This window comes from Mytilus edulis, chromosome 2 (genome assembly GCF_963676685.1).
Source record: "Mytilus edulis chromosome 2, xbMytEdul2.2, whole genome shotgun sequence".
Classification (NCBI taxonomy): domain Eukaryota; kingdom Metazoa; phylum Mollusca; class Bivalvia; order Mytilida; family Mytilidae; genus Mytilus; species Mytilus edulis.
Genome location: NC_092345.1, coordinates 93,430,254 through 93,445,351, shown reverse-complemented (window position 1 = coordinate 93,445,351; position 15,098 = coordinate 93,430,254). Strand labels below are relative to the sequence as shown.

General features: G+C 32.1%; 2 protein-coding genes across 14 annotated transcripts in view; one reads left to right on the top strand and one right to left on the bottom strand.

Annotated features, from left to right (window-relative positions):
• The first annotated feature begins 3,419 nt into the window (after positions 1-3,419).
• Positions 3,420-6,712, top strand: LOC139513498 (F-box/LRR-repeat protein 7-like). The gene is made up of 2 exons (XM_071302078.1): positions 3,420-3,527; positions 5,055-6,712. Exon 2 carries the CDS (start codon positions 5,077-5,079, stop codon positions 6,571-6,573), a length of 1,497 nt encoding a protein of 498 aa, XP_071158179.1. The 5' UTR covers positions 3,420-3,527; positions 5,055-5,076; the 3' UTR covers positions 6,574-6,712.
• Positions 6,713-7,958: 1,246 nt separating this feature from the next.
• LOC139513496 (cyclic GMP-AMP synthase-like receptor) overlaps positions 7,959-15,098 on the bottom strand; it is a 29,695-nt gene continuing 22,555 nt past the window's right edge. For 11 of the 13 annotated variants that reach the window (XM_071302067.1, XM_071302066.1, XM_071302072.1 and 8 more), the window contains 5 exons: positions 14,565-14,684; positions 11,651-11,865; positions 10,640-10,886; positions 10,144-10,362; positions 7,959-9,439 (listed from right to left, as the gene is read on the bottom strand). In XM_071302067.1, coding sequence (XP_071158168.1) covers positions 9,033-9,439; positions 10,144-10,362; positions 10,640-10,886; positions 11,651-11,865; positions 14,565-14,684 — 1,208 coding nt within the window. In that variant the 3' untranslated portion in view covers positions 7,959-9,032. The remainder of the gene's footprint in view (positions 9,440-10,143; positions 10,363-10,639; positions 10,887-11,650; positions 11,866-14,564; positions 14,685-15,098) is intronic. The other 2 variants (XM_071302070.1, XM_071302074.1) reach the window with 1 other exon arrangement.

Below are 15,098 nucleotides of genomic sequence, written 5' to 3'. Positions count from 1 at the left end.
CCCATAGTTTGTATTTCTGTGTTATTTTGGTTTCTTGCAGATAGTTGTCTCATTGACACCAAACCCGATATCTTCTTTTTTTATATTCGATATCTTATCGCCGACCTGGTTAAGTCTGCTAAAAATGCATGCATGATTCATTTTTAGGTTATCAGTCGTAATTAAAGTGGCACATTTAATTCGTTGTTTCATTGCTTGAAGTATCATTTCTTACATCTGCATGGTCAAATGTGTATTTTTTTTAAATACATTTTAGATTTAGATTTCAGTCACGGTTATTTTTTCCCCCTTCATATTGAATATTTATACTTATCAGTCACATTTTAATGACGAAAAGGATTCAGAGGTTATTAAAAAAAGTAAATAATGTTGCAATATTTAAACAAAGAAAATAACTTTAAATTTGCAATATTAATGAAAATAAATACGGACATAACTTTCATAATTAATTTTAACGTTATTTTCAATAAACGATTTTTTTTTAAATCCTCGTTTTTACACCTATTTTAGGCACGTATTTATGATTATATTTCCATGTCCTTGGTCTATCCTAGACGTAAAATTTCAAAAAGTGCTAATACTTTTTTTAAAGATATTATTTTTAATTGTTCTCGTTCAAAATATTTTATTTTTTTATATTCAACTAGAACACACCCGTGATATTCGCGGGTCCGTGACGGAATTAAAGTATATAACTATGCGCAAGCCTTATTTTAGTATTAGCATTGTCATCTGATAAAGTAATGCCAATTATAAGATACACAGTTTTCTCTGCTTTCAAATCTTTCTGTTTGAACCCGTCGAACTGGAACTTATAAATTATTGATAATATTAATTATTTGGAAAACAAAAGGTCCTGGAATGGAATATTTTTTAATCAACAGCATTGTCCTATATTATTTATAAATAAAGTTGAATTGATTGATTCGCTGTTTTACGTCATGCCCGCTAACAGATTGAAAACTGTACCTATATGCCTTATTTTAGTCCAGATTTTTAGTATTCGTATTGTTATCTTAGAAAGTCTAACTGATTAAAATACTACAATAGGTAACAATTTGACAATTAAGTAGTGTCAACCCTGTGATTATGACCCGTGTAATACTATATAGCATATTAATCCCGAATACACCGTTTGGTGGTGCGCCTGTCAGAGGCGGAACGTACAGATAATCGGTAACAGGTGAATATACTATTGGTATCGGTATCGGACTCGACCCGGAACTTCTTAATTATTGGCAATATTAATAACGTGGAAAACAAAAGGGCCTGGAGTGGTGTAATTTTTAATCTACACCTTTGTACTATATTAGTTATATATAAAGTCGAATTCTTTGATTCGTCGTTTTTACGTGATGACGGCTGACAAATTGGACCTCGTAATTTTAGTATTATAGATATCTATTTAATTTTATTTTTAATAACCATTTTTTTTTTTTTATTAAAGTTGCAATATTTAACCAAAAAAAATAACTGTAATTTAATCATATGCAAGAAAGACTTCCCTTTAATTTCAGTATAAAAAAATAAATATATATAGCTTGCTTTTTACAACATGTACATCTTCACTAAACGTAAAATCTAAAATAAAATGCTACTAAAACTCTTTCTAAAGATTTTATTTTTAATTATTCTCGTTCAGAATATAAAGCGCATTGTTTACATGAAATCTTATCTCATATCTAAACACAGCTTGTTACATCGTTTGACTAATTAAAATACTACGCATGTAGGTTAATATTAGCAGCTTGTAATCGTGTGCAAGAAAATATTATATCATAATAAATTACAGATCATACGTAAAATATCTCTATAGCAACTTAAGATGCTAATGCATATTCAACAGATTTGTTAGCTATTGCGCATGCATTTGAAAGGTGGTCATAGCTATTGCGCATGTATTTGAAAGGTGGTCATAGAAAGACCAGAAGTGTTCCGACTAACATCCGGTGTTCCGAAAGACTACATCACTCGTCCAATATATACTGCGTAAACCCTCAGGGGTTTACGCAATTAAAGATTACCGTTTCTAAAGAATTTAATGAAAAGTTTGGCTATGAGAAATTGCTTTAATTTAGACAGGAAAGATCATAATATATGATAATATCAATATCTTTGGTCATATATGGTGCCATGGAGTAGTTCTATCATATAGTAGAACCCATGATATAGGGAAGATGGTTAATTTGGAGGGGAAGTATATATGGATACTCAGTCTCGTCTGAAAGGAATGAAGATGTTAAAAGCAATGCCTCGTGGAAACGAGCATTATATTATTAAATATTATTTAATGTGATTTGTTTTTGTCTTATAATTTTTCGTTCATATTAAGCATATTTAGGTTGTTAGAAACCATGTTGAATAGAATATCGACACTATCGTCCACATAAAGAGGGTCTTGGTGATTAAGTTGTCTTGTTGGTCCATCTACAGTATCACTAGTCCGTCATCACTGAAGTTGTGATGGAGTTTTCCTGCCGAATGTTGGTGGTTCTCTGGGCATTCTTGCTTCCCATATTCGGCTAGAATTTTACAATTTAAACACACACGTAAACACAATAAACGAATTTGATAATTGTTTTATTTGACATAAATATACTAATCTATCAATATTTATATCAATTGCTAATTCGCTGGGTCTTATAATTAGTTCGAGGACATGGACAACAAGTGGCACGACGTGCATGAAAACAGAAATGAACATAACCGCTTTTTTGCTCGCTGAAAATTTATGAAAATATTCTATAGAGCGGATACATTTTAGTTCATTTACATGAATTTCCCCACGCCTACTATATGCTACTAAAAGCTCAAGCTAAAAGGGAATGAAAAGGGCTTTGAAAAGGAAAATTTGAGAGACAAAAATCTGCGCGGTGAGAAAAAAAAACCCCCCATTAACACTATCTCTTCAGATCTGTAGTTGTAACATGTCATTATAGGGGGGATAGGAGTGGTTCTACTCCCGAAATCGGAGGGTAAAAACACGAAATCCCGGGCTCAAAAACACGATATCCCGAGGTCCCCAATTTGAATAAATTTTAAATCCAGACATCAAGAAATTCGAATCCCGACCTCCCGAAATCCGAAGAAAATAATTACCGGATCCCGAAAGGGTCAATCCCGAAATCCCGAGCTTAAAAACACCCGATCCCGGAGTCCCGATAAAGGTCCTATCCTCCCTCCTCATTGTACTGAGGTCCTGTTAGTACAATGATTTCCCAATAAATACAGTTTGGCCAAATAAAAAATATTTCTGTCAACAAATAGGGTGAAATTTGTTAGATAAAGTCCACCAATTATCCTAAAGAATATAAAAATGACATTTTTTTTATTGATTAAAGAACGAATAATACGTGTACACAACCTGTTTACATGCATTAAATATACACAATTCAAAACAATATTTAAATACCGTGTGTATTTATTGAAAATGTAATGTACACATATCACCATTAATATACCGTGATGTGATACGAACGCATTCGTGATCGATAGTTTCATATTGAAGTTATACCTCCATATAAACAGTAAGTACTATAGTCTATTTTACACAAAACAGGCAGAATTTCATTTTAAAATTATCTGGGAAGAAAATCAGAAGTCAATATACTCTCAGAAACAAAGATTATGTTCTAAATTCACTGTGTTCAAACGAACATAAAGTATTTATGTACTAAATCTCTCCAGATTTTTGTAAAGCATACATATCTGAGCACATTCAGATATGTACCTTTATACGATAAAGGCATCAGTGGCGGATCCTGAACTTTTCCTAAGGGGGGCCCGCTGACTGACCTAAAGTGGAAAAAGGGGGGGGGGGCTTCAATGATTCCCTATATAATCAATCAAATTTTTCCCACGAAAGGGGGGGGGGGCCCAGGCCCCCCTGGATCCGCCTATGGGCATAATAGAAAACGGCTTCATACATATTTAGGTACTGTTAGGCGCAATGACCATATCGATATCAATATACTCTCAGAAAAAAAGATTTAGTAGTATGGTTGCCAATGAGACAAATATCCATCAGAGTTCAAATGCAGATAAAGGCAAAAAATAGGTGTTACAATTCGGCCTTCGACAATGAGAATAAACAGCTGAGCCATGAACGCATGATACGCCCGTCGCGTTTTCAAAGAACAAAATTAAATAACTTCTCAATGTCATATCAGAAATTCATGAAAAACTAAAGGGAGGTTATCTTAATCAATATATATAAAAAATTCACCAAAGTTTCATGACAACTGCTCAAAGCATTTTTGACTTATAAAGTTATTGTCTGAATACCGGAAAATCACCCCTTTTTATTAATAAAATCCCATAACTCGGAAACATACAATCTAAAATTTATAAAAATCCAAAGGGAGGATACCTCAATAGAAATAAACAATTCACCAAAGCTTCATGAAAACTGCTGAAAGAATTTTTGACTTATTACCCGAAAACTTGAAAATTCCCCTTTTTAATGAATAAATAAAGGCAACAGTAGTACACTGCTGTTCGAAATTCATAAATCGATTTAGAAAAAAACAAATCCGGGTTACAAACCAAAACTGAAGGAAACACATCAAATACAAGAAGAGAGCTACGACACAACAGAAACACAACATTAAAATGTAACACACACAGAAACGAACTATTATAACAATGGACATTTTTGCTGACTTGGTACAGGACATTTTAATAAATAAATAAAAAAAAAATGGTGGAACCTGGTTTTGTGGCATGCCAAACCTCCCGCTTTTATCTAATAACCATGATAACTCGGAAACGTAAAATCTAAAATTGATAAAAAAAAAAACGAAAACAATCCCGTAAACGGGCGTATAAAAAACTATAAAGCATAAGCTGTTGTCATATTGGCAACCATTCCACACCATAGCCCGTTCTTTTGTATGTATTTGAGTAAAGAAATGGGCTAATTTGAAACATATTCTACTTTTGAGGTCTATTTACTAAAATTAGATTGACCATCATTTTGTGCAATTCTGAAGTTAAGTACATCGTCAGATGAGTAAAAAGCAAAGGAATAACATGTTTTTTTCTTCATCTTGCAGTTTGGTCATTGCTTTTGATATCATGAATGTTAACCACCTTCCACCAGAAGTGTTAACGAATATATTTTCATGCTTAACCAAACTTGATTTATTAAGGAATACAAGTCAAGTTTGTAGCTATTGGAATGGAGTTGCGCTGTGTAGTGATTTGTGGATAATTCTTAATTTAATCAAATTCAGTGATGAGGATTTTGATCTTTGCTTTCAACATTTTTCCCGCATCGGACAATTTGTTCAAAACCTGTTGATTAAAAGTGACCATCTTATGAAGTTGTTCAGCAACGGTATTAATTACGATCTTCCAAATATTGCAAATCTTCAAATTATCAATTACCTTCCTGGTAACGAGAGAGATGTCTGTCTAAATATAGTCAATTCATATCCGAAATTAACATCAATCAGACTGCGAATATTTCGTTCCGCAGACTTTGTCGGGTGTATAACAGTTTTCAACAGGGTTCAGTTCCGAGACTTTGACATATCTATATCCAAAGGGGCAAATGAAACAATATTAAATCAGTGTTTAGATCAGTTCATTTCAAAGCAAAGAGATTTAAGAAGTTTATCTATACAGTCGTCAGATGTACAAAACCAGACAATATGCAAGACATTACGACATGCTACACAGCTGAATGATTTAGTTTTAAGTAATTGCACAGGGATTGACAGTCAGTCTTTTGATGGTTTAATCAATCCCTGTCATTTGACATCAATTGACCTTACAAGTACAAATGTAGACGACGATGGAATTAACAATATTGCTTCAACAGCAAAAAATCTTAAAACATTACACATTTTGTTTTGTCCCAAACTTTCCGACGTTGGAGTAAAATATATCGCGGAACACTGCACAAGACTAGAAAATTTACAAATTTATAATATTCCAGCAGTTGGTAGTGGTATTCAGTTGTATCCTGAAACCCTGAAAGCTCTTGGGTCAGGGTGTAGTCAATTAAAACATTTATGTATGGTCAACTGTCCAAAATTGGATGATACCGGTATAAGAAATCTAGTTGAACACTGTACTGATTTGAAGTTTCTTGAAATACAAAGCGAATGTTTTTCCAATGATGGTCTATTAGCTGTATCAGAATACAGTAAATGTCTGTTTCATATAGATATAATTGGACTAGACTTTGACGTTACCACCATAGAACATTTGCTACTAAATCATCGACATTTACGATTTGTGTCAATCAATAGATGTGAAAATCTTGAAAAGCTGAACTTGATAAAAAACCAACAGTTATTATGTTTCGTAGAAAAACGACGTTCTCTCATTGAAAAACATAGTCATGTGAAAAAAATAGAATTTCTAAATTCGGACATGAATGAATCAAGTCTAGAGCAGCTGGTTACGTTTTGTCCCGACTTGAGGAGCATCAGTTGTTCAGGGAATGAAATGTTGGATCAAAAGGAGGAAATAGAAAACATATTCAGGAAAAGCCGCTTCTTAAAGAAAATCAATATGGGTGGACAGGTTTGTCAGCGCAAGGATTTTATATATAGACGGAAGTAAAGTAAAAATGCGATGTAAAGATACAAATTTGATATTTGCCTTATAAAGTGTATTACTATTTACCCTTATGATATGATAAATTCGATGCAACCTGAGTGTTCATTCAAACCTGTTAATCGTATTACAACATTTGCTCGGACGAATTCGTACTTTATTTGGCCTTTTAAACTTCTTTTGATTCAAGCTCTTTTGTAGTCGAAGTGTGATGCACTCTGGAGCAAATACAAAATTTTGAAGATTTAAAGGTAAATCAGTTAGGAGTACAAAACACATTATCTTGTTTAGAGATATCTATAAAAAGGTTTTTTTCCGTGGGGATACCGGTATGTCGACTTCATATGTGCAGATGGCACTGAACGACTTCTTTTTTCCTGCCGTAAAGTGTCAACCTCGAGTCTTAGGGTCATAATGGGCCACGTCAAAAATGTACAATTGATAGAAGTAGGATTTGTACTCTATGCTTCAATTTGTACATGCAGTATATAGTTAAAAATATATTACAAAATGTACTCTAATTTTCGGATGCTCACCATCCTCAGAGACATATAATACATTATCATATAATACATTATTATATGTCTCTCCAATCCTTAAGATATTCACCGTTGCCAATTCTGAACATAAGGTGGCTTCAACACCTAGAGTTTATTTTAGTATAATTTCAATGTTTAAATAAGGGATAAGGCTGGTCGATATATACTGATAAATCTGTGAATCTGATCGACGCCTAATGGCAATACTCGCAATTCTATTCAAGACTGTACATGGCTTCACATTGTCTCCCGATTACTCAATGTTTAACGCGTAGATGATACGTTACTTTCAAGTAAAATTATGTCAATTACCATATGGTAAAAATTAAATCATTTAATGCCAAAAAGGCACAAGCCAGGGCCGACCGTGCAAGGGCTGCATAGCCAGTCAAGGTCGTTAAAAACTTCCATTTGTTTGACTTTCAAGTAGGCCTCTGATACATGTGATAATTTTGTTGCATCTTGGACTGGAGTTTGTATATTGGTTTGCTCCTTTTACTACATATGGTCTATATAGGTAAATTTGAAAGATTGTGAACTCATTAATATTATATATTCGGTTTATTAAGGTTTATTAATCAGAATTATTTAGGCAGAGATGGCAGCCATGGTTAGTTGTACTGTCTAAAACTTTTGGTAGTCCCAACCCTGAAGAAAACAGCATGTAGACAAATGAGAATTTAAACATTCAGACTACTATTACTTAGACTATTATTAGCAAAAATATTTACAATTACACAATAATGAAACACATTCACATGTTTCTTTAACATTTACTAATTTAAACAGTTCGAGTATACACATGTACTCAAAAGACGATATCATAACTGTCGCTGACCAAAAGAAAAGACGAAACTGTGTAATTTTTTATTTAATCTAAATGCCACTATTTATCATTAAATCAAAGTAATGCATATTGTTTAAAAAATATTCACATAGTTATCATAAGTATTACCATAATTAGGAATTCTAACGATAAAAAAAATTGCAGAAAATTAAAATGCAACAATATAACTAATAAAAACTGTAAGATCATACTTATCATATACAAAGCAATCAAATGTAAATTTTTTCATGATGATACATGATATATTAGGCATGAAGATGGAAATGATTGCAGATAAGCTAAAAATATATAACCAAATAATATCAAATATACGTGACTGCTGTATCTGCCAATACAATAATATTGGATTTTTTTAAAGCGGGGGTATAAAACATATATTATGATTTCGTGAGATGTGTCTTCATTAAATTCCCGAATTGCAAATAAATAGAATTTTTACAAATGACATACACCAAAGTTGAAAATACACTTAGGGGAAATTGCATACACCAAGAAACCTATTAAAATGAAGTAAAATATGAGGCAGTAAAGTATTTAGATATGTATAAACAAACCATTTGTTTTTATAATTATGTATGTTGGAACTCATGTCGACCTTCCATTTCAAATCGACGTCCGACTTTTCTACTTTTGCAAATAAAATATGTTTAAACTAATTTCAAATCGACGTCGACTGCAAAATCGTAGACAAAATTGACGCCAAACAAAAGTAATAATCAAAAATCGATACCCTCTAAACGAATACTTATTACCATTTCTTTCGACATACTTTTTATGACTTCTTGCAAAGACATGATGATGTAAATTGTATACAAACTTTTTAAATAAACTTTATTGAAAGAAAACGAACACTAATTACCCATTTGAGAGTTGTGACTTCGCGACTACTAAATAAAGTGAAGTTATTAGATAAGGGACCAAACCTAGACACAAGTCTTCTATATTTAATGTAATGTTTTACCTTTATGTTTATTCAAGATGACTTTTTAGGAAATTTTTCGATTTTAATTTTTCATATGATATGTTTTCTTTGGTCAAAGCATGATATAAATATATACAAATATCAATATAATTACTTTTCATAATTCTTTCATTTTGTCTCGTAGAAATTTTACAATCAAAGCAATTTCGGTCTGTGGAACATATCTGATTACATTATCTTTTTCTATAAAATAATTCTCTATAAAAGGGGGTGAACTTGACAGTTGCTCCAACAATTTCTGTAGAACATTTCTAAGAGTTTTCGCATCATCATATATTTCCCCCCATGTATCATATTGTTTAAACATAAACTGTTTGATATGATACGAACAGAATTTTTTCATTATTGCTGGATTATTATCTTTCAGTTCTTGAATGAGTGATTTTATTAATCTGAATACTGTTTTCTTTGTGCTGAATTTATCGACACTGTTAGCGGAGTTTACCAGTTTCTTCTCTGTGTATGAAAATGACAATCGCCAGAAAAGATGACTGTCTTCAACATCTGAAATTACACAATATAACTTGTAACACAATAATAAATTTTATTAATAAAATTGTCTGAAATATGACAAATATACTGCTGATACGGTCACTGAACGGAAAACTTAGGTGTAGAACATATAAATATTTTTGAAAGTTTTAACATGCCAAGGAGTAAGTGAAACATATGTATTTGCATGCTTATTTCAGATAAACGTAGTATAACAAATACTTCCTCTTTGAAATATACGATTGCTGGGTTGCGTTCAATATTGTAGCAGCTACATAGGGCTATGTAGATTTATGACTATTGAATGTGTAGCTACCTTAGTTGCTACATAGATATTGACAGCAGCTAGACTAGCTACTCGTTTAGGTAGACACAAATCAACGTAGCACTACGTAGCCGCTATGATATTGAACGCAACCCAGTTTAATAAATAAATTTTAATCAATATCGTCACCGGCATGGTTTTACAATGGATATTGTCGATTGTTCAAAAGAGGAGTTACTTTTCTATTGTACTCGCGTTGTCGGTTTTGTCAATGTAACATATTATGTAATTCTGATTATAAGAAACGAAGAAACCAGAAAGTTATTTAGAGAGTCAGACCAACGGTTCACTCCGCTTCAATCTGAAACACAGGCAAACCAAACTCTACCATAAATCTAGAAGTGAAGTAAATAAGCATTTAAATTTGATGTTTTACTTATATCAATCTTACCGTCTGGACAGGTCTTTGAAACAACGTCGTAGCATTTGATAGCATCGTTGACTATATTTCCAAGTTTAGAATGTATCCAGGTTGGGTTGATTTTTCTTGCAATGCATGGCCAAGTATTAATCCGAAAACACGGAACTAAATCAATATCTATAGGTTTTCCAGGGATGCCGTTATAAAAGATAGTGTATGCTGGACTGCTGTTGTCCGATCTCTCTTTCTCTTAAAAAAAAATGAAATATGAACATGCCAAAAAGGCAGAATACGTACATAACGTTCGCACTCCACATTACAGTAACAGACATAATACCATATTAAAGAAGAAGACGGAAATCTTTCATTATGTCAAGTCGTTTCGGTAATGTTAACATCGATTTCTGTTGACTTTTTCTATGAAACCATGTAAACGAAATTAAAAAACTTTCTTTTAATGTTCATTTTTTAAATTGTGTTACTGGAGTAATTTACACTACAGAGAAAGAAATAAGTAGTCACTTACTTGTTACTCTTCTAAACATATGATGCTCTGTTGATTGAAATACTTGGTCGAACAAACCAAACACATATTCTTTGAATTTGCCAGGATGGATGTAGCCATTTGTTTCTACTTGGTTTTTTAAATTTTCCTCAACTCTAGGCGATTCAAATTTAACTTTGTAGAATCCACTAATTGGAGAGTCAAAATTTACTTCAACTTGTATGTTATCTGGATATATCATAATATCAAATTCATCAGCTTGGTCATTCTAAATAAAATATAATAATCAAAATATATACTTCAATAGCACATAATGACGGGAACATTTTAATGTGATATCAATATTAAAAAATACTAGACCAAAATGCCCAGTTGCATGGTTAACTTGCTACTTCATAATGTCGCAGTCCGCAGACATACACGACACTCTACGCAGATACATTAATCCAAATCTTACATTTAAACGAATCAAACTAACGGATATAAATTGAAATAATAACCAACTTTCAAGTCTTCAGTTTTGCCCGTCCGAGAATCAAAAACAGAAATTCCTTTCACACTAGAGGCGAGCACGTTACCCATGAGAAAACAAATTTCAAAGTAGCCACTCTTGAAAGTACGAGTAGATGGATTGTGTCTGTAGTGACGTTTTTATTTTAAATTTCAAATAATATATTATACTCTATTTATATATCATGTACATTATCAAGTCATATATTTTGTTACTAAACATACTTAAAACCTTCACTAAATTCTTTCGGAGAATAAACCAGATTATGTTCTGAGGTTGAGCTCGACCTGTAGAAATCTTATTACAAACGAAATATTCGATTCTAATTTTTATAAATATGTTGTTTATAAAGCTCTTAAATCTATATAACTTAAAAATCCATATATGCATATACATTTAATATTTCTTTGAATTTACAAGTGTCTAATAATTTCTTTAAGAATCATTGTTAATTTGAATACCAACATAAACTAAGTTTGCGTGATTATGATTTCAAATGTATATTGAAACATCAACTTTACCTTCGTTTTATCGTAATACGATCCTGAATTAAATCTCTGCCACTTTAGTGTTGGTGACAAAACTCTGAGATGTTCAAAAAATGTGTCCACAAGTTTCTTTGTTTCTGTTACTGCTACAGAAGTTTCTGATTTTGTCAGGCTGTTTTCTTTTTTCAGCTTATCTACAATTCGCTTAGTCTTCGTAGAGACTGGTCTTGTATCACGCTCTACACTCGCTTAAAAGGAAATTGTTATAGATCTCTTCCTGCTGGTAATTTTAAATGTTAAAATTTCGCTCTATCTATAGTATTTTCAAGATAAGAGGGGGAAAAGTAAATCGAAATTGGTGATTTGAGGGCAAAAACTCTCATTAGAAACAGTCTTTGCAGTTTTGTAGTAAATGATCTTTAGGTACATCAATCAGAATATCCTTTAAAATCTGTCCTGTCAGATTTTCTCTATTGATATCGTTGTTTTTTTTTTATCCATGTCGGTCATATTGTTTGCATTCGAGGTCATCAGACACGTCGTACTAAATACTTGGTTAAATTTGGCCCAGTAGTTTTAAAGGCGAATATTTTTGTAAAATTTTTACATGATGAGAGTTAAACATAATACAACTTTATTTAGCATGTTTAGGAAAACTTTCGACACATTTACTTCAATAAGAATCATAATGATATAACTAGAATTCCAATCGAACAAGTAATACATTACCATAAGGAATTTACCGATTTCAGGTTTGAATTTATTTCGTATTTTGAAATTCGTTAGTTGTATTCCAAAAAGAATGTACGAAAGTTAATGACAAAAAGTCATTAAACTTAGTTAATCATTAAAACTTAACTTAAAATGGACTTTACGTTATCGCCATAAGGCCAATTAAAATTAATTGATAGATTTTCATCCCCGCCCGCCCCTCTGAAATCGTCCCGCCCCGATTTTTTTTATTTAATAAAAAAAATATGATTTCCGGATTTTGTTCATGTCCGTTACCGGGAACATTCGATTATTTCGTTTCATTCAAAACTTCCTCTTTTAAATTTCGGTTTTGTATTTCTTCGAGTAATCTAACGAAAATGATCAAGTTGACATATTGTGCTGGTCTCTGATGACAACATCATCTACCGAGAATTAAGATAGATTACGAGAAGAGCATGTATGAAATATTCGAGTTACGAGTAAAACGCTGTGTCCAAAAACGCAAATTGCGGTATGTTACAAATGTGATTCAGTAGATTATACGTATTTTTTTTAATTGATGACTGTGTCAGGAAACTTCGACTGTGAATGATATCCAAAACGCAAGAATCGTGGAACAAATTGGTACAAAAAAACATGACTGGATTAAAGAAATTGACACAAGCACGAACTTGTTAGATTTATGGCCGTATAATGAACAAAAAAAGTCGACAAACAAACGCATTTTATTATAGCACGTATAGCAAGCCGTTAGATTTACCCATGGCTGTCGTTTTTTTTTGACAAACAGCAAACACTCTCTATCCAAACAGGGACAATATCCTCAATGTAGTCATTAAACAACAACTTTGTTTTTGGTGATGTTTTACATCATAATGACTTTCAACACTGAGTTTTCATTTTATTCTGTACTCATGATACTTGTGTGGCATACAATTGTACCAATACATGTACATTTTCTTAATTTATGGGGACTACAAATAATTGCTTAGAACGCAAAATAAATTTGGTGTAGGTATAGTGAAGAGAGTATTTCTCTTCGTTTTTGATGTTTCCTATAAATAGGTTTCTAAAGGGGCAAATTTACATGTACATGTATAACAGTGGTTGCAAATTAGATATTTATTTAAGAGTTTGAAAAATTAAATATTATGATTCCTTATAGTCCCTTATACGGCATGTATATACATGACGTAAGCTTATTATCATAATATATTATAATATATATTTTACACTTGTTTATACCTCGCGGTACGAAGAACTCGTGACAAGAGGGTTTCATATGAAATAAAATTTAAAAAATAAAATCCTCCCACCCACCCCATTTTTTTTAAAAATTTTGGATGAAAATCTACTAATTAATTTTAGTTGGCCTAAACTTGCAGAAATAAAGGAACGCCTGACATATCATGTTTAACACCTAGTTGGTACCCTTGATCTGTGACATGTTTTTGTATCACTGAAAACATATTACGGAAGGTCAAGTTTGCTGAATAATCTGATTAAATACTTTCGATCTATAATTCTTTATAGTTTTTGATGCAAGATCGAGGTTAAGATTGCAACAACTCAACACCAAACAATAAAATTTGGCAAACTAAAATGAACAAAATGATGGAAAAAAAACCTCAAATACCTGGAAGGACTTTTGTAAATTCAAACACCATGTTACACGTTTTTAGTTTTTTATGTTGTTTCTTTTGTATTATGATTTGTCTGTGTTTCTTTTTCATTTTTAGTTATGGCGTCGTCAGTTTATTTTCTATCTATGAGTTTGAATGTTCCTCTGGTATCTTTCTAACTCTTTTACATGGTAATGACATGGTTATTGCATATGCTTTCAGTTGTAATCATTTGAAAGCTATAATGCCAAGGATGGGTGCCAGGTTGATTTAACAAAACTAGAAAATAAACGATTAGGAAACATAGGATTTTTGGACTTCGTTTAACCCTTCTTAAATGAAATAAATATCTAATTGACCTCGTGACCGGTCAAAAAAGTTCTGTCACTACTGTGTAGAAACTTTATTTTTATAAGAATACTCAAATACTTCTAAAATAGTCATGGCTGATGGGCATCTACATTTCACTTACATAATAACCAATCGTTAACATTTTGAAAACATTGCAAACTGTTCGTCATTTGGATCAACAACACCAGTAAGCTAGTTTTTAATCTTAAAATATCAACCTTGCAACAAAGCAAAAGGGTCTGGCGAAATGACAAATGTACCTTTTAGTGATTCAGAATTTGTTTCTTCACCAGATTCTACATCTGACTCAGTCAACATAGCATCTTCATAATCGTCGTCGCTCTCTTCTTCCTCAGTGGAATATGGAGATTTTGATTCTACTATAATGAAATGTTAAAGTTATTAATATGTTGACATGAAAAATGCCTGCTACCTATTTCTGAATGTTTTGATTCGATTTTACACCACATACACAAAAAAAATGATGTTAAATAATCATGTACAGAATATCCAGGTCTACGTGCATCTTCCATAATGGATTTTTCCAGCATTGTAGACAAGCACATAACACATAACAAAAAAGGTCACTTCTTTGATTTAATTTTTCTGTCTGCAGTTTCTTTTCATCTTTTGTGTGTTTCACCACCAACACAAAACGGTTAAACATCGTCATTTCGAGGCAATCACTCATTCAAATAGTCTAATAACAATTTCGGCAAAATTTTTATTAATTTTTTAGATCTTGTCTTTCTGACCCTTTCTTCAAGTGTCTATCTATTCTTTATAGTTCTCAA